The sequence below is a fragment of the Simochromis diagramma genome, unplaced genomic scaffold (genome assembly GCF_900408965.1).
Source record: "Simochromis diagramma unplaced genomic scaffold, fSimDia1.1 OVJJ01000631.1, whole genome shotgun sequence".
Taxonomy (NCBI): domain Eukaryota; kingdom Metazoa; phylum Chordata; class Actinopteri; order Cichliformes; family Cichlidae; genus Simochromis; species Simochromis diagramma.
Window position 1 is genome coordinate 260,607 of NW_024387500.1, and position 20,190 is coordinate 280,796.

At 43.4% G+C, this 20,190-nt stretch overlaps 1 protein-coding gene across 2 annotated transcripts in view; it reads right to left on the minus strand.

Annotated features, from left to right (window-relative positions):
- Nucleotides 1–19,352, minus strand: part of LOC120725665 (palmitoyltransferase ZDHHC5-A-like) — a 31,464-nt gene extending 12,112 nt beyond the window's left edge. The window contains exons 1-4 of one of the 2 annotated variants that reach the window (XM_040018642.1): nucleotides 18,881–19,352; nucleotides 12,888–14,693; nucleotides 2,775–2,896; nucleotides 1,316–1,473 (exon numbers count right to left, since the gene is read on the minus strand). In XM_040018642.1, the coding sequence (XP_039874576.1) occupies nucleotides 1,316–1,473; nucleotides 2,775–2,896; nucleotides 12,888–13,051 (444 nt within the window). In that variant the 5' untranslated portion in view covers nucleotides 13,052–14,693; nucleotides 18,881–19,352. Of the gene's footprint in view, nucleotides 1–1,315; nucleotides 1,474–2,774; nucleotides 2,897–12,887; nucleotides 14,694–15,466; nucleotides 15,745–18,880 lie in introns of those variants that run through there. The other variant, XM_040018644.1, reaches the window with a different exon arrangement.
- Between the last annotated feature and the right edge of the window lie 838 nt (nucleotides 19,353–20,190).

The window sequence follows — 20,190 nt, forward strand, 5'->3', positions numbered from 1 at the left end:
AAGATGGTCGCTCACAGTGGACATAGATGCTTCTTTTACTCCTCTTTCAAACCATCTGTCCAAAACGTGAACATTGGCATCCTTGAAAATTGAGTATCCCTCTTGGTGGGTTACTCCCACAGACCTTAGACTGTGATGAGCTGGATGACTGAGAACCTTCACAGACATATTGCACAGAGCACACAATCCCAAGGTCAGCCATATTTGATTTTGGCCTGGCAACCAGTTCTTTACTGGATTAAGGACAGTGTGATTTTCTCCTGTTTGCCACTGTAACTGGAGAAAGAGACAGTGAGTGCTGGCTTAACGTGGAACGCTGCTAGCTGCATGTTTCACTGCAGCTCTCTGCCAATGGGGGAAAAACATGTAGCTGACTCTCAGAGAGGAGTCGATCGGTGGATTTAGGTAGTCAGCACATCACACCGGTGTGCCCAAATAATGTTTCCTGGCTTTTAAAGCCTATTCGTCGTCAGGTTCTGTTCCACACACAGTTACTTAAGAACTTAAACTCAGCTCAAACGTCACGTTGACACACCTGCAATGACACCTCTAAATATTTAAACTGCAATCAGCACGAGAGGTGCCATCATCATCTTCAGCTTGTCCTCTGCAGTAGAAGGCTGCAGTGTGAACATATCAGGCCATTTAAGATTGTGCACTGAGTTTAGAGTCATGTCTCTGAGACAGCGAACAGATAGAGGTGCGTCACTGCTGTCTTGCCTGATGATGGACACGAGGCAGCCATTCTGTGGAAACCATTAGCAAACACGTATGTAGCCTGAGAGGCCCATCAAGACCATTTTCACTGGCTTAGCATCAGCTACAGTTTGGCTACACACGTGCCCAGTGCAAGGAGTGTAAGTAAGGAGTAGATACTGAAACATTTTCAGGTCCAAAACTGCAGTAAACTCCTGTTACAGGTCGTGCTTGAGCTGGAGTACCGTGTTATTCAAAGGACGACTACAGGCTGTCCAACTCGTTTGCACCCATCAACACTGACACTCCTCCTTCCATCATACACTAACAGGACAGCTGCAGAGCAAAGACATGTCCTTGAGTTACATCTTCTAAACATATCTAAAGATTTATAACAATGATGATAACCACATGCCAAAACCAGCCGGGCGAGGGTTTGAAAGTGTGAAAATCACAGAGCACGTGTGTTGTGGACACGGCTCACTAACCACAGACGCATACAATGATTCAGACTGTTTCAGATCAAACTGGGCTGTTTATAGTGCAGGCTTACTCAGCGTGCAACATTCAGACTGTTCATATGAAGAATAAATGAGTAAATGTAAAAAGTCAAACACACCTCAACACAGTTGTCACAGACAGAACAGTGGGAGCAGCGTGGCGGCCTGTAGAAGCGGCAGGTTGAACACCACTTCATCCTGACCTGGATCCCTCTGATCTCCACCGTCTTGTACAGTGGAGCGCGGAAATCGTCTTCTTTGTCCTCGTCCTCCTCGGCTGCACAGAGAACACACACAGTCCTAAAACTGACGATCTATTGGTCAAAAGTGAGACAGTGAAAGTGCCAAAGCTCGCAGCTGTCCACTCAGTCCACCCGAGTTTGACCGTAGGCGTCCACGTTCAAATGATGGACTACAAAGAAGGTTTCAGTCTGTAGAAACTATTTACTCTTTCATAGCAACTGTTTTTTACAGTTTTAAACAAGCCAGTCGTGTGGAAAGGGTCACGGGTCGCCTTCTCCATGTCAGTGCCGTTCAAACAAAGGGCCCTCTGACCCCTCGGTATTTTAACAATCCTGTGACTACACTGAAACCTCATCATCTCATATTTCGTGTCAGACTTTTCACCTCAGACTCAGATCAAAAGAAATAAAAAACAAAACAGAAATGAATGTAAAATATAATGTAAATTCACTGGTGTTGGGTTGCCTAGGAACACACATTCTGATAAGAGGCTGCTCTGACATGAGCCAGAGATAGCTAGCTAAAAACACAGAGGACTGCAGTTAAATAAAAAAGCAGAGCGTGTGACTGAACGCATGGACAACTGGGTGGACGGCCGTTCTGAACTGTGGGGATCCTAGCAGAGAATCCACAGTGCGGAGAGCTAATCCCACCAAATAAAGAGTCAAATCCAGAACAGCAGCGTGGACGATGGGGCGAGGCGACCGCATGCAGATGTGGACAACACGAACGGTTTTTGTAGCCAGCTGTGAGGCCAGTTTTAAAATGTTTAGTATAACTAACAACACACGTTATCCAAAACTCATAATGTTTATGTTCCGTAATAATTACATTATTTTATCTTTTAGCTGTTGTTGTGTTCACCATAATGATCTAAATGATAACAACTAATCAAACCTAAACCGTGTCAAAGCTTACTTTACATGAGGAGAATCGGATTAAAATGAACAAGCGACCTTAAATGATGCCTGCTGCTAAACTTCACAGCTCCACTGTATCCATCTCAACAGTATGAACAGACCTCACACCACAATGAGGCTTTTATGTTCAATTTGGAGTTCCCATTTGTAGCTACACCCTGGTGGTGGTGATGGGTAGACGGCCCTTTTGAATTTTAGATGTAATTTTGTTTTCGACAAAATCAAATTAGAAGGACGTAAGACATCCCAACGACTGAGCCGCGGCACGCTTCCTGTGCAGCGCGCCTCACTGAGGTGCTGCTGCGGTCTGCAGCTTTAATCCATCGCTTCATCCAAGTCCTGCCTGTTCGACACAACTTACCTGTTTGGTGACACCCAGCATTAAAGGCATTCATTCAACCATCCATGCACTCACCTCGGGGGAAGATGCCAGGGTCCATGAATGTGGCCATACAGAAGTTAGCCAAAACAAAGAGGAAGATGATGCCATTGTAGATGGGGATGGCCACTGAGAAACGCTCTGAAAGCCACGGACACCTGAAACAAGACCAAGCCTCACGTTGGAGATGTCCAAACAAATGCATTACAGAACTGTTAGAGCTGAGTGTCGTTAAACGTGAGGCTGCGGTCTTTGTAGCAAAGCTGCAGCACCATGTGTTTTCTAAGGAAAATGTTTATAAAGGAGCTGTTCTGCTAACTTCCACTATTTGTCTATTCTTGGATCTATCAGAACAGCACCCTGGTGTGCTCCTGCAGGGATCGATCGATAGATAGATGTTCACTATTTTAATTACAGATTATATCAGTAAGGAAGCTGACTAAATATTAACTGATAACTCATGGCAAAGGGGTGGGATTAAATAAGTGTTTACTTCTTCCCACTCACTTTCAACATGTCAGGGCTCGCAAAACCGCTAGCCCGATGTCCCGGGGCTAGCAATTTTTCCAGTCGGGCTACCAAAATCTATCTCTGCCCTGTCGTAGGAAGGAAAAATATATGTCAATGCTTTTGCATTCTTTCAGAAATGTAGCTGGGTAATTATGTCATTGGCATCGGTGAGCCACTGTCAATATGTGACATATTTAAATCGCGTTTGAATTTGCGCTTGTTTTTTTGCTTTCACTTTGCAATCGCGTGAACTGTGTATAGAGAGCGACAGCACTGATCTGTAAGTGATGATAATTTGTGCACCAATTCCTCTGACATCGTCTTATTAATCGTTAGCTTACTATGCAAACATGACAAGTGAAATCTCCCGCAGCTTAAACATGTGAGAGGTTGATCGCGCAGAGAATCGCTGAGCTTATGTGAGTGAGCATGTAAAAGCATTTCAGTTCTGCTGAGCCAAATAAGACAGGTCAGGGTGAAGAAGTGACAGCCAAAGAAAAGCTTACCACAAAACGGAGAAGTTATGACAAATCAGACTATAAGGCAAAAAGAAAGTGCAGCTTTATGGTTTCATGGACAAAATAATTTCTGTGGCTGCGATATGACGAGCTAAATAACCAGGGCTGCACATAAGTGGTCTGCAGGTGTGCATTCACTGTCAAAATAAAAAAGATAAACAAGATAAGAAGTTGCAACGCGTGTTTGCGTACATAAGATTTTCAGGAGGAGGACAGACGTTTGTTTAGAACTCTTAAAGATGTCGAAGAAGCTCCTTTAAGCAATTACTGTGATGTTCCTCCACCTCCAAACAAATGTCAGGAGTCCGAACCGCAAAAGAAGCACGTATTCTCGGAAAAGTGGTTGCAGGAGGTGAGCTGGCTTCAAACAAATGATGAACGCACAGAGATGTGGTGCAGAATGTGCCGTGAAAATCCCACTCTAGCAGACAAAAACAGTGCTTTTTATATGGACGCAAACGCGCGCTGCAACTTCTTATCTGGTGCGTCTTTTATTTTGACAGCGAATGCGCACATGCGGACCACTTATGTGCACCCGTGTAAATAACATAATGTTCTGCCGGGTGTGTTGTTGGTTTTCCCTCGATTTCTGAGTCGACAAGCGCCTTTGTTACTGGGACCAGTCATTTTAAGAAAGGCCCCAATTAGAACCCATGAGAAATGCATTATTGCTCAGTCTGCAATATCTTTCCCAGAACAAACACCAATTGAAAACTAAAAATAAACCTGAAAATCTGTTTAGAACAGCTACTATGTTGCAAAGAGTGAACTACCACTGGCACAATGTAGCAGTCTGTGCAAACTTCAAACAGCAAACGGCCTCGATCTTGGTTCCACTCGCCTCTTACCCGTGACTTCAGTGGAAATTTCAGATTCAGGATCTGACACAGACTGATTCATGTCCTACACAGTTCTTACAAGTTCATAGAAATTTCTGTTCAATTAGAACCAAGTATTTGAGTTGATGATTGTAATTTTTATACAATGTTGTAATTTGTGTTTCAACTATTTCTGATTAATGTTTTGTTTCCGTTACAATATTACACTTTAATGTATAATATTGTAACAGAAACAAAACATCAATCAAAAAATTGCTCTCTTTTTTATTCGGGCTACTTAAATTTATTTTGGGCTAAAACTGACGAGTCCCTGCCCGAAGGGCTACCAGGGGTTTTGAAAGTTTGCGAGCCCTGCATGTAAATGAATCAGAACAGTAGCAATATTGAAAAGTATTGACTTTTGTATAGTATTTTTTTTCTCTCTTATTTTCTTTACTACATGTACCTGTATATTGTTTACATGTTTGAAATAAATGAACAAACAATAAACAATAAACCACTCTGGATGCGAGTGGTCCAGTGCTGGACGCCTTTGAAAAACAAAAGCAACATGAATTATGTGATCCTGGATGGTAACAATCATGATTTTAAAATCTGGATCCTTCTGATCCTGAACTTGTGTGGGGCGTTTTTGGTTTTGGTTTTTGTTAATTATTAGACACTGGGATCATAAAAAGACAATCTCCATTTTAACTGTCATACACGGCAACATGACAGAATACAGCAGGGGGAACAAAGAGTGGCAGACCAGATGATGAGCTTTTGTCAGGGTGACAGATGTTGGCCTATTTTCTCTTCACTAATCTGATGCACAGAGCTGACTGACCACCATAATGAGCCCCCCCCCTCCCACGCACGCACGCACGCCAATCTGACATATTCATGTTTCTCCTACAGAGGACACACGCCCACTATTTTTTTCCCCTCACACTTCCTGACACACGTGCACACCAGAGTGAGGTGTTTGCAAGATTACTGATAACAGTCTGTAACCTCATTGGCTTAGCATTGTCACACTCACAGAGTCTGCTTACCCCCCTAAATGTATGCTATCATGTGTGTGGCAGGTAAGTGAACCTGTTGGGAACATCCTGGCGGGTTAAGGGGTTAATGTCAACAATGAATTGGGGGTGAGGTTGCTCAATACTCCCATTGTCCTTTTGTTCCCCTCTGGCATCACCAGTGGACGACAACATTCCCACCATGTAGCAGGGGAGGTTATCCACCCTCCACAAAGCACACAACGTGCACATGGCACAGTGTTTATAGCTTTGGGACAAAAACCACCAGTGGGATAAAATAAATACATACTGGCAGCTAGTGCTAGCCCTCAGACTCCTACTAGATACACCTATGGGATCATTTCAGTGGCCGCCCAGCAGCCAATGACTCCATTGGCCTTTTACAGGTAAGAGGTAAAAATGGAAACAAGTGTCTCTGCAGATGCACCGTCACACTACAGTGGAGCACTGAAGTACATCACACACAAAATTCCTCTGCTTTCTTTTATTTGATGATGATAGACCAGTGCCACACACACACACACACACACACACACACACACACACACACACACACACACACACGTTTTGTGTGTCTGGGCAGGAGGAAACCGTACCAATGCAGATTGAATTTATCATCATCATTATAATACAGTGTTGTTATATTCATAATAATTATTATTAAAACTAGAATGCATTAGAGGAGCAGTGAAACTGAAATGGTCTGGACTGGCGAGCTACCACTGTTTACTTTGACCATCAATGATTTGTGACGCGGCGTCCATCAGCACAACCCTAACTGGACGTGCTGGGCCCCATTCATTAACGTGTGCACAGAAATGTTTTCGCCCTGCACGCACACGTAAACCAACAGCTGTGTTCATGAAACCTGCTCATCACCAACTCTGTTCCCACCACCATGGATATGTTAGTGAGTGAGAATCATTCTGAGTGGATCGTCTGTGGTACTGGGAGTATTTAGCTACGTGCTGTGGCTCAGGTACAAAAAAGAAGAAGAGTTTGAATCAAAGTTGATTATTGAACAAGATTAAGTGTCGGGCTGGGCGTCGTCACTGATTTCTACAACTGATCCAATTCTGATTCACAAGCTCCCGATTCGATTCAGAAATATTATAACTCTGATCATTTATCGGTACATGTCCACATTTTTGTATCTGTGTATACAAACAAAGCTGACGCTGTGAGACTTCAGAGGTGTGAACATCACAGCAGATGTCTTTGTGTCAAAGTAACTGAGGATAAAACATGAAGGAGATTTTCCTGGCCTGGCTTTTATAGCAGATAATAAATCCACCAATCAACATCTGAACATTAGCTGATGCTGCTGAAGTGAAGCGGAGCAAAGTTACAGAGTTTGATCAGAGACACAGCTGAGAGTTTGTAATTTGGTATAATTTTTAAAAGTTTACATTTCTTTGACAACAGTAGACTGATGCCTAATAAGCAGAGAGTAATGCAGAAAACAGATTTGAGGCGGGAAACTGTTCTTGAAGTACAGAGAGAGCTGTGCAGGAAGTGTGATTTTATCGTGGTGGAAGCAAAACAGCAAAGGTCAGAGATGACGATGCTTATCAAACATGAAGTGTAGTTTGGATCTCCTTTTGCTGCTGGTTCAGTCAGTTTTAGTCGGAGTTACTCAACCTGCAGCATCAGAATCTGTGAGATGTCTGCGTTCAGCACCCGACGTGTCCACGATCCACGCTGTGGACTCCGTGGACTGCCAGCGCTCATTTCCTGTTTTAGCTGTTCGCCGGTTGTTGACGTAGTTTTGTGAGCTTTAAGCTGAGATTCTGGCATTTCTGACAAAATACATTTATATTTAAAAATCGATTCAGGATTTAATGAATCGATGTCACTTTATTCAAACTAAAATCGATTTTTAAACCCGCCCCTTATTCACTGACCACCTGAATGAAGAGCAGGCAGGAAGCAGAAGATTAAAGACCAGTGCTCCCAACATTCATAAGAAGAGGAGCGACTCTGGTTTTATATGTTAAACATTAGGGAGGAACACATGAGCATGAGAGTGTGAAAAGGTTGGTAATCCTACTGAAGCAGAACAACACGGCCGCTCTTTGGAACATGTTACAGGTATGCACTCCGTTTACATGTGATAGTCACATTTGACTTAATTACTCACGTACGGCTGGAAAAAACACTTTAACTTAAACTAATGAACATTTTAAACAATGACTTTTGGCTCCCAGGTTGCTGCATGAAATATTCATGCTCAGTTTGTGTGCACTCGTTTGTCTATTAGCAGCAAACACATCGAGTGGCTGCCAATTCATTATGACTAAAGAAAATCTCTACTGTAGCTCTACAGTCATTACCAGCAACCAGTTCCTGTCAACTTTTAATGTCTCCACAATCAGAGAGAGTGACATACGTGCCACAAGGTGCTGAAGAGTTTAGAAAAGATTTTTAAACCTCATGTTTGGTCAGAAATGAATCTCTACGTCCTGCATGTGCAGCCAAAACCAAATGTAATGATTGCATCTGATATTTTCATCATAATATAACTAATTAACGCGTTTACACAAATTAATCTGCCATCACAGTCAATGCGATTAAAACTTTTCACACATTTAACGCATCTGGAGTGCAGAATGCCTCAAAATCCCTGAAATGTTTCTGTCAGCGCATTTCATGCAGTTTGTCCAAGTACAGTTACCTCCCCACATGCCCGACTGGGCAGTAGGTCTGGTAGTGACGGGCAGCTGAACCAATCAACTCAGTAGGAAGATGATAAACGCACATCAGCCCTCTCGATCGGACATTTGAGCATTAAAACAAATAAGAGGGAACAGTCGACTGACATAAAGTATTATGCACATTGTGCAAGAAGGAATTTTCTTTTCACCGAATCACTTCCAGCTTAAAATATCACATTGACACGAAGCATACGTTAGCCGGGGATGCTGCTAGCACTTTGCGACAAACCACTCAGGGAGCATCGGGGACTCAGTAAGTCTACCTCGGACACTGACTGACGCCAAGTGGATCGCAACAAACTGCAGACGTGTTAATATCATTGAGAACAGGCGCTTTACACAGCTTTGGTTTAGGACTGGGCGATATATCGAGGTTTTTAAAAAAAATATTGATATATTTTCATACGAGATATAAGATGTGACAATATCCTTCATATCGATATAGTCTATGTTACGTTATAATTATACTTGTGAAGCCACAAGTTTGCCTCTCTTTCGTCCACTTTTGTCTCTATGCAACGTTACTGGGCCTCTCCTGCACTGAACACAACTCCCCCTCCTCCCCCATCGCTTCACCTGCAGGCAACACCAAGATGGACACGGCAAATCTCCGTTAACGAGTTACCGCGGATCGCCCCGTGCGTGGGGCTGGACGGCGTCAACGTGTTAGCGAGCTAACCGCGCTAACGACATGCATGGCCTAAAATCGACAGCGCGCCTTATGTATGAATTCTGGTTGTGCTTACTGACCGCAAACCGTTTTTATGTGCTACACGGCGCTCAGCAATCTGTCAATAAATGTTTTAGTTCGACTTTGGTAAGCTACGGAGCTGCACCGCTTGATGGATTGTCGGAGCATTACGGCTACAGTAGTAGTGATGTTTCGGTCGCGAACGAAATGGCTCTGAGAGCCGGGTCTTTGACGTGAACGGCGCGAGCCGGCTCCTTATTGGGAGCTGTGGGTTTTGTTTGTTTTTTTTCTCTCTCTCACCCTCTCTCTCGCACTTTTTTCCGCTTCACTCCGCACGCGAGCCTTGTGCTTTGCGCTGGGCAGAGGGGGGAGGGGCGGTAGTTACACTCGCAGTAGCACAGGAACAGAGCGGGAGGGAGAGAGAGAGAAAGAGAGCCGGGGACAACAAGGTCACATTAGAAAGGTATAGTAATCATCCACAACTATTTTCAGTTGCAGATGATAAAGGATTCAGAAAGTTTATTCATGCAGGCCCATATGACAGAGAATGTGCATCTTCTTTTGTTTTTATATTGTAATTTATATTTAATTGTGTTCAGGCCGGGGTCTTTCTGTGTGGAGTTTGCATGTTCTCCCCGTGTCTGCGTGGGTTCCCTCCGGGTACTCCGGCTTCCTCCCACCGTCCAAAGACATGCAGCTTGTGGGGATAGGTTAATTGATTAATCCAAATTGTCACTAGGTGTGAATGTGCGAGTGAATGTGAGTGTGAATGGTTGTCTGTCCTTGTGTGTTAGCCCTGCGACAGACTGGCGACCTGTCCAGGGTGTACCCTGCCTCTCGCCCTATGACAGCTGGGATAGGCTCCAGCACCCCCCACGACCCTGAAAAGGATAAGCGGAAGCGAATGGATGGATGGATGGATTTAATTGTGTTGTGGTTTGCAGTGTTTTGTGTTGTTTCACTTTAAATTTGTTTAAAAGGAAAAAGCTGAAAATTTAAATATTTAAAAGTTGAAATGTGAATAATTGGTTTTTGTATTATATGATTTATTTATTACATTTTATGTGGAGTGGATAAATAAAAGTATATTTACGGTGGCCCCTAGAGACAAAGCACGTACAAACTCCGCAGCAAAACACAACAGAAGTGCTCCAGGATGCTAGGGGGCAGTGTTGAGCTTTTGTTACCTAGTGGCTACACAAGCCAGCAAGTACCAACGACCGGATTTGGTGTGTGGTAGTAACAGGTAAATGAACTTTTTTTTTTTAATTATTTGAAAATCAATCAATCAATCTATCTATCTATCTGAGTGCTTGTGTATAAATACACAAACAATACACATATGCTTTCATGCTTTCAATTGTGTAATTTAAGTGATCTAGGTAGCTCTGTTTTGGAAGTTCAGTTAAAGCAAGAAATGTGTTTTGGAGTTCGTACGTGCTTTGTCTCTACGGGCCACCACATATATTTATATATAAACATATAAATAAAACCACTTTTTTTACATTAGTAATTCCTTTTGTGCATAATTTTATATTATTGTTAATAATAAATTAATTAAAGCAAAGAACAACCTGAAGAGCCGGCTCTCTACAAAGAGCCAGAAATCCCATCACTAGTAACCATGTCTCTTAACAGGTGCCATTTATGGTCCTTATACACACACACACAACACGGTAATATTACGTTGAAGCGCTGGAGCACTTCTGTTGTGTTTTGTACGTGTTTTGGAGTTGGTACTATACGCTTCTTCTGGGCTATATTCTCAGCAGCATATTAAACATATCAGGTCCCCATAAGGAGAATCATGTGCTAACGGCTGTCTAAATGACTCGGGTAAAGTTTGTAGCATGCGTGCTTGTTGTTTTTGTCTGCTTCCACTTGTCTTTGCACTAGGATGATGTCAGAGTAAATGTGCAGTCATATTCGTTGTGTTCCCACTAGTGCTGTCAGCGTTAATCTTGTTGACGTTAACGCCACAACACGGCAAATCTCTGTTAACAAGCTACCGCGGATCGCCCAGTGCATGGGGCTGGACGGCATCAACATGTTAACGAGCTAACTGCGCTAACGCACTAGCTCCCACCCATGTAATTGAGCATTGCGTGGCACATCCAACATACTTACCTTACCAATATATATAATATAATTTTTTATTTTATTTTTTTTAAATGTATACTTACCTATTTACAGAGCCCCACAGGGGACATGGGAGAAAAAAAAAAAAAAAAATTAAGACGGACTTTGGCGAGATCTCGCAAAAGTCCGTCTTAACTCTCACAGGAGAGAACCTGTGTTGAAAGACTGAAGAAAACTATTCTCTTTGAATTGAAGCATTTAACATTCTGCATTTACTTCATTATATTGTATAAATGTCTGTTAAAAGCTTAAATATAAAGCTGAAAAAATGTAATTGCAACCAGGCTATTGATCAAGTAATTGCGATTAATTACAGAAAACTGAGATCAATTAGTTAAGTTTTTTTTTTCCCCATCTATCGACAGCACTAATTATAACATGTATTAATGTGAAAGGGCAACTTCAGACAATGTTCAGTCCTCATTCTTTACAGAGTGTCCGCAGGGAGTGGATTATGCATACACAGACCTGTAACATACATTTCTATGGGAAACACTGGGGTAAGGGTTAGCTGTGGCAGTTACACTCTGAGTGTCAGTGAATGTTCTCATAGGGACAGATATCCATGTCTGTGCTTATCCAGGTAAGTGAGAGGCATCAGTGACATTAGCTACCCCAGTGGTTCCCAAACTTTTTTTGCTGGGCCCCCCTTTGTTTTACAAGAAAAATATTGCCCCCCCGCGCACGCGCACACTAACATGTCCTCCAACCACACGCCCATATTTTGCTCCATTGCTGTTTATTTCACACCTCAAACATTTAGTGAACAATTAAGCAAATACAAGTAATCTGCAGGAAGTAATAAAATAAACTACTAACTCTTTTACGCTGCGTCCGCACCTACACGGGTGATTTTGAAAACGTAGCTGTGGCCACGTTATTGTTTACATGAGATGAATTGCAGAATGGCAGATAGTCAGATCAACAGTATTTTGTCTCCATCTGCAGGTTTACACACAGTTACTGTCCCTCCATTTACAAAGGCAGAGGCGTCACAGTGTGATTATTTTACATGTAGTTGTTTTTTCCTGTGTAATAATGTTCAACATTGCATCAATACATTTTTCTCTCTGTGCAAAATGTGTTCAAAAACATAAACAGCTGTGGGATCCTGTTTGTCTGTGATTTGAACCGGGGGAACAAACTGTGGCAGGATCAGCCTGATGTTATTTGTATCCCGCTGTGACTTTACTGTATAAAGAGCTAACATCTCCAACATGTCAGGAGCAGTTAGTCATTACAACAAGTGTTTGAACTAAAGATCAAGAATGTGGGATCCTGTTTGTCCGTGATTTAAACAGCCCAGCGCTGCTCCCGACGAAGGGGAAACCTGCAGGGAGACCTACCTCAGCACCTGTGCAGGTGAAGCCAAAGGGCAGATTTGCTTCACCATATTTTCTAGTCTTTGGCTTAGAATGAAGTTGGTTTGGAAACATATTCAGCGATGCTTCATCTCCTGCTTTGTGTTTGTGTGGGAGCCCCGTGCTAGCAGTGTCCAAGCATTGTTGTTGTTTTTTGTTTTTTTTCCCCCCTTTTCATGCCGCACCCCCCCCCGTGCAATGGCTCTGCACCCCCCCTAGGGGGCGGGCCCCACACTTTGGGAAGGTCTGAGCTACCCAAACATACAACGCTGACTGTAAAATAACCAAACGGAGCAATAAAACAATGGAAATGATCACAGCCCATGAACTGTGTGTGTGCAGTGTTTGCACTCACGTGAAACAGAAGAAGAGCGTGGTGGAGCCGACGAGGAAGAACGCTGCTGCTGACACAGGAACGTAGCGTGAAGGTCGCAGGGGTCTGCTGGACGGGACTACAGCATGAGGGAGGGGGGACGAGGATGGACCCCGCCCTCCGCTCTTACTACTACTGCCTGGCATCACTTCCTGTTAGTAGTGATGTGTGTGTCCACTAACTGCTATCCAAAGTCATTTATCATCAGCCTTAAACGTTCCCTTACGTGTACAGAGTGGGTTTGGTGTGCAGGGACTGTCGATAATAGTTGGAAGGTTTCACTTCTGAGATGGAAAAGAGAAAAATGCTTTACTGCACGCTCAGATGGGAGGAGGGCTGGATGCTTGTTATCTCAGGTTCTTAGGTCAATCCTGATCAACTGTGACAGATTAAAATAAGCTTACAGGTCTGTGCTGTAAAAGCCTCGTTTCCCCGTCTGCCTAAAAAACAAAAAAACAAAAAAAAAAAAACAGGTGGGAAGACAGGCTGCACAAATAAGCCACTGAACGTAAAGAGGAAGGTGCCTGATCCACCGTGTGCCACGAGCAAACACGCTAAAGTTCTATTCTGTTTATTCCAACGTGTCAGTCAAGTATGAATACGACAGAAGGCGGTCTTTCCCAAAGGTCCCAGAACAACTGGTCCGCAAACGTCAACAAAACAAAAAAAAATTGGCAAAATGATAAGAGTACAGTTTTAAATGGAGAATGGCTAATTGTGAAAAACAAAAACTATTTAGTACTTTGGTGCTGTGAAAAAACTCAAATTGTAACAGAAGCTCGCAGCCTGATTGGTCCTCAAATAGGAGAAGGGTGAGCGCAGAGGCGGAGCTGTTTGGGTAGCAAGCAGTGAGAAATGTGATGAGGCTTAAAAAGAAAAGTGTGAATGAAAAATAAAGCACTGGATGAAAATGTCACTGCTTTGTGTTTTTTTAAAAGCCGAGTCCTTCACATCAGCAACAAGCTCGTCCACACTAGCAAAATGTTCTCAGGTCAGGGGAACGATCCGAGGACAGGCTTTAAATTTAAAAAATGCATCAACCCCGACTGGCCTTCAGTCCAGGACTTGTATTAGAAACAGCAGTCTGTAAGCGGGCCAATGGAGTAGCCTGGTTTTCTTGTGTCGGGGCATCCCTAGACCCCGCTGGTGGCTGATTCAAACCACCACACCTGCAAGCTGCACTGTAGATGTGATCGAAAGACAGGAAGCAGTTTGTGAGTGGGTAACACTTTCCAAAACAACTGGGGGAAAATCCAGTAGACCATCCATTAGTATCCCTTTCATTAGTATTGGAAGTGTTGAGAAAGAGCCAAACAGGGAGGCCCGGGCTATGTGTAAACAGGTAGTGGTATCACATCAGCCAGCCATGGCAACACGGACCTACTCTGTTCCTCCGATGGTTTCATGGGTGTCAGTTATGCAACAGAAATGTCGGGCATCCCAGCTTCAGGCAGTTTTGTGTTTTTGTGCCCTCTCCTCCAGGGACGTCCCTCCACTTCCTTCCCTAGCAGAGCACTGAGGCATTGATAACACCCTCCCCACAACAATCCCGTGGAGGTTACAGTCTCTCCAGAGCCGTGCCCTAAAAACAACCTCAACAAGAAGGGAAAAGTAGTGCCTTTAATATGTAGGAAATAGAGGTTCCAAAGGCCAGCTGTGTACTGAGTATTCCTCAGGATGCAAACACGTTTCCTCGTCTGGTGGGTAAACAGATGAAACACTGGAACAGTAGAATCTGTCCGGAGTCACAAACAGCTGAATCCAGTCCCACGGTTGGTCAGGATGCTCCTATAGTGGTAAGAACAGGAAGAGAAACTATTATTTTCCACAGCCTTTGGGAGCTGCATTCACTGATCAGATGTCACCGATCAATAGGATCAAACGCTGCTGCTGTGGAATTACTGACTGACTGCATTCACTTTTATTAAGAAAACAGTAACTCGAGGTGCTGCAGTCAGTGGTGCTGGAAACACTACCTCCTCAGACTGTTCTGATCAGCAGTGCTGCTTACAAATCAAATAATGAGAAGACATGTTTTAGGTTTCACAGCAGGGATTTTCCCAGGGGACCAAGAACCAATTCAGGGAGTTGGGAAGTAATCCTGCATTTGGATGGGAGAAGGCAGCAAGAATGTCCATCTTACGCTGCAAGTGTAAAAATCTATGAAAAAGACAATGAGGGAACTAATCTGACAGAGTGTGAATCTCCGTGTTTAAGTGTACACTGAAACTTCAAATGGAAAGTATAATGGCAAAAACAGAAAATCATTTTATGGTCAACTTCAAAGTTTGCCCACGGACTGCAGTTGGTGCTTCCAGGGTGTGATGGCTGCACCTACAGCCACACAGTGGTAATACCCACCATGGTAGTGTAGAGGCTTATAAGTAACATTGCATTCACATGTCTTTCTTTAAATATAGGAATTAATTTACAGGACAATAAATAACTGGTTTTGGTTTAGAGTTAATTCACATATCCACATAACACTGCATTCTAAAATAAGTGCGCACATTTCAATTCACACTGTTATGTATGATTAATCTTTTTGTTTTCTGAGTTACCTTAGTTGCAGCTGTTCCAGTCCCTTGATTAGGAGCCAAGACGTGGAAAAGGGGCGGAGCGAGCTTTAAAGGAGACTACAAATTGGTTCATGCCATAACTCAGGACCATGGGGGGGGGGATTGGAGTTCATTATGTTTGGTTTAGTTAGGTTTTGTGTGTTTTACCCCTTCTCCTGTTTTTGTGGGCTGATCAGCCACTATTTAAGTTTCCCCTTTGTCTCGTTAAGTTAGGTCAGTTTGTTTGAGTTATCAGTTGTGTTAACAAAACTCTACTCAAAGTTGACATTTTGACCTCTTTTATGGGCCCAAGATTTTGATTCTTTTTGCATGAGTTAACCAATTCTGTTTTTTGGGTTAAATAAAAAAATCTTTTTTTTGGACTTTAACCTGTGCCTAAGTTTCCTTCACTGCTCGGTCCATCACACAGGGCCTGACGATGCTTCGTCTTGTGATAAGCTGTCAGACTGTGCTACCAAAGAGTAATTCTACCTCACAGGCCAAACCTCTGTAGCTTTACAGGTTAGTTTATGTATGTGACTTTTGTTAACTAAGTAAAAAGTGTTACTGGTAATTTGATGAGAACAGTCAAAATCTAAAAATAAGGGTCTTGGGGACAGACCGTCGCCCCCTCGGCACTGCCTGCACGTGTGTGTGCTGGCAGAACGTTGACCCGCAGCGTCACAGGCCAATCCCTGCCTTTCTGATACTGCAGCAGAGCCCAGCAACAAACTGGGAAAGCTAGTATAGGGACATGGTTTAAGATGCTGAGGCTGAATTTGATCCTCTCTTCAACCAGCTCCTCCATCGCACTCGTAAAAGCTGCTGCCACTTGGAGCTCACGGCAGTTTTTTTTTGGTTTACAGGCATTTCCTGCCATTCCTGAAATATAGTCAATGCCTTGGTTAGGACAGACTCAACAGTGGGACGCGCTCGCTCTGTGACACTGCACAGGTTAGCTTACAGTCTGATCATGTGGAGCAGCAAGGACCTCCCCTCATTGGGCACAACACACTTCCTGGTGCAAAGACCGGGAAAGTGGGAATCCCCTCAACGGGGAGTAGGACTAAGAGGTTTAGGAAAAGGGAACCAGCTCTGTATCCTGGACTCATCTCATGAAGGAAGCTTATGCCACATCACTGACTGGCACATTAGGTGCTGGTGGAGGCCACTGTGATGGCATACGAGTGCCAGGACTACAACTTCCTGCGTGCACGTCACACCGGAGGAATGTCGATCTCACGGACCCTTCTTGAGTGTTTCTGTGGAGGACATCAGTGCAGCAGCTCGTTGGGCATCTCCACATACAGTTGTTAGCTTACTGCCACACTCAGTCTTTTGTGTGGGCTCTTGGCTTTAAGCTGACCTTTAGGGTGGACGTCAGGTTGAAGCATGTGGGTTGATGAGTTGTAGGCTTTGTAGCAGACTACAGCTCCCATACGAGATGCCCAGTGGTTACCAGAGTAAATCCGGATTTCTGGAAACTCAGTAAAGCCGGCCAGTCTGCCAGGGTCCACCTAGGCCTGAATGAGTTATATTTCAATGTCCGTCAGACTGACAATGTTTTATAATTCTCACATCAAGGTATGAGGAACCAGTTACTGGAGGTGAAAAACATTTTAGTTATATAAAAACCAGACTTTTGATTTAAAAAAGAAACTGAAATGGTTTTCTGAACTTACAAAAAAAAAAAAAAAAAAAAAAAAAAAGAATAAATGTCTAGAGGAAATATCCTTAGTATTTGTATCTGTTAGTTTGTTAATAAAACAAATAAACTTACCCAACGAGTTGACAGACATGTTTGAGACTCTCGATGTCTACAATTACACCGTGAGTCATCTGCTTTCAAAAATCAGGTTTTTACTGAACCATCTATACTAATTTTCTTAAAAACTTTCCTCTGACACATGGCCTCCATACAGTAATGATTAAAAAGACTAAAACTAACTGAAACTAAACATCTTGAAACAATAAAAACTAAGAGGAAATAAGACAATCCACTCTGGAAACTAAAACCAAACTGAATTCAAAACAAAAAGTCTGAAAACTAACTAGGAATGATAAAACTACAGTAACTCTGCTGTGAACAAACGTTAGCTATGAAAACTTAACAGATCACTTAAAGCCTGGATCAGTCCGTTTCTATTAGAGATTAATTGGCAGGGGAAAAAAACAACATCATTTTGATCTAACAAAGTTATAAAAAAAATAAAATAAAATAAAATGAAAGTGCACATGTCAGGACTGCAGTATGTGGTCACCCTGAGGGAGCATTCAAAACTGTTGGATCCAAAAGCACCAGGAGTATTTCGCTAAATTCTTGAGCCACCACTCATTTCTTTACATTTTTGTGAGCAAAGTGGTGCAAACACAGATGGAAATGCTTCATATAACCCACAGACAGACCCTGTACAATTCTAACAAGTTTCTCCTCTTTTCAGCAATGGGTCTTATGTAAGCTGGTCAGTACTTCACAGTGGATTCATGCTCCCATCAGGCAGAATCTCCACCCTTCAAGAAAACCTACAAGCACAATGGCACCACCTTACATCTGAAGCAGCCTACAGCGCTGTCAGCACCTATGCACACACAGATACTGGGTGTGTATATCCTGCTGCAGTCCCAGCAGCAGACAGAGCCTTGATATATGCAAAGTGGAAAAAGGATGGCTTTTACTCAAAGATTATAATCTCCGAACACTGGCTGTGAATTGTCATTTTAATCGCGTTGAAAAAGGAAAAAACCCAATAACGTGTCAAGTGCAGCGCGGGGATGTTCGGCTGATCCCGCAGAGCCAGGCGGCTGCCCGATTTACATGAAGGAAGCGGGCAGCGGACCAGACTCGGCCCTGCCAGGCTGGTCTTTACAGACGAACGGGGCGTCACGCTACACGGCTCTGTGAAGCTGCCAGTGTTAACATGGTGGTCGTTATCATTACCATCCTTTCAGAGACACCGTGCAGTGGTGTCAGGGCTTCACTGCCAATACTCAGGAAGCAGAAGCTGACGGAATGTTCTGAGCCCCCGAGTGAGCGACACAGCCCACACTGAAGCCGGGGTGGGGACGCAGAGCATTAGCCACCAAGAATGGTGCTAACGTCAAAGGGATTGGAGAAAATTTCGCTAAGATTTCAATTCCGGTGATAGCTAGCTTACACGCCTATCTTCATGAAATGAGTGGGATGGAGAAAACGAAGCCGAGCCACAGGACGCGAGAGTACGGCCACAGCCACAGGCTCTGCCTTGCTACTATGAGCTATGTGGACATCCAAAAATACCATTCATACAGGCACTCCACCGACTGCTAAAGCTCAGCATAACGCTGCTGCCCGAGTAAGCATTAACATTAGCTAACCGTGAGCTACCTAGGTCTGTACTGCTTAACCCTGGCTAGCAGCTAGCTAACAATTCATCTCACCTGCGAGGTTCAGTTCCAAACACAGTAAATCCGATGTTTCACTGTTGGTCATGTTTTTTCTTCCTGCGGTTAAAATAACAGAAAAGTCGTTGTATCCGTCAGAAATCCATACTCCAGCCTTTCAGCGGTGATGGGGTCTTGTCTTGGTAGCTAGCTGTACCAGTTCCTGGCTAATTCAAAGATAAATAATCAGCTAGCAGCCCACCGATGCGTCTTCCGTCATTTTACTACAGGCGGCTAGCTTGACCAACTGTTCGTAGAAGAGGCTGCTCGGTTTGTAACTTATCCAGGCCTGTGCAACGCCGAGAGGCCGCCAAATAAACGTAATCCCACAATAATTATGTGTTCTTCTCACAAATCCATAGTATTACTGAGTAACAGACTCTCAAAGAGCGACATATTTGTCAGTACTATTAAACTCTGATGCCAGCGTCCAACAGCAGACTTATCGCAATAAAAATAACAGTGATTGGACAACAGGGCTGTCAATCACCCTACAAGCGTATTGTATTCCTTCTGCACCTGCAAGCCCTCCCCAGTCCCCGCCCCCTGAACGCCGAGCGTCATGATTGCTCTTTATCGTGATAAAATTGATAGAGCAGCACCCACACGTGTTAAAATACTTGCAGCTGAACGTTATTGTCACTGAGGCTGGATGCTACATAAGCTGAGGGTTTAATCCTTTCATGTGACACACTGACACAGTAACGTATGTTTGTTATATGTGTATGTGCACCCTTATTCTCGTTATAGGACCAACACACGCACACGCATACACCAACAACACAAAGGAGAGATTAAATGGACAGCAGGCGCTGTGATAAGCGCACAAACAAGTCCCCCATCAGCAGCCACAGACACAAAATCGCTAATATTAAATCTAAAACCCTGCCACAGGAAAAACATAGATGCGGCTGTATTATGGCACGGTGTGTGTGTGTGTGTGTGCGCTTCTTGAAAGACTGGACAGTTGGTGAAGGGGCAATCATAGAATTGAAAACAAAAACCAATGGATTTTGTGATGACCCACTTCTCAGAGGGGGTGGGGGTCATTATGTGCACTTCAGTCTAAAAACCTGATTAGTAAAGAATAGGTTACATTTTTTCACTACTTATCACGTCATGTAGACCAATCAGTCATAACAAAATTCACAATCAGTACTGGTGAATATTGTAGTCTCAGTTATTTAACAGGATTATTGACTACACCTTTCCTTATTCCAGTGAAATTTAAATGTAACACACAATGCCTCTGTGGTTTTATTAATGAAATAATGACTCAGTGTAGCACATCATGTGCTGTTGTTTAT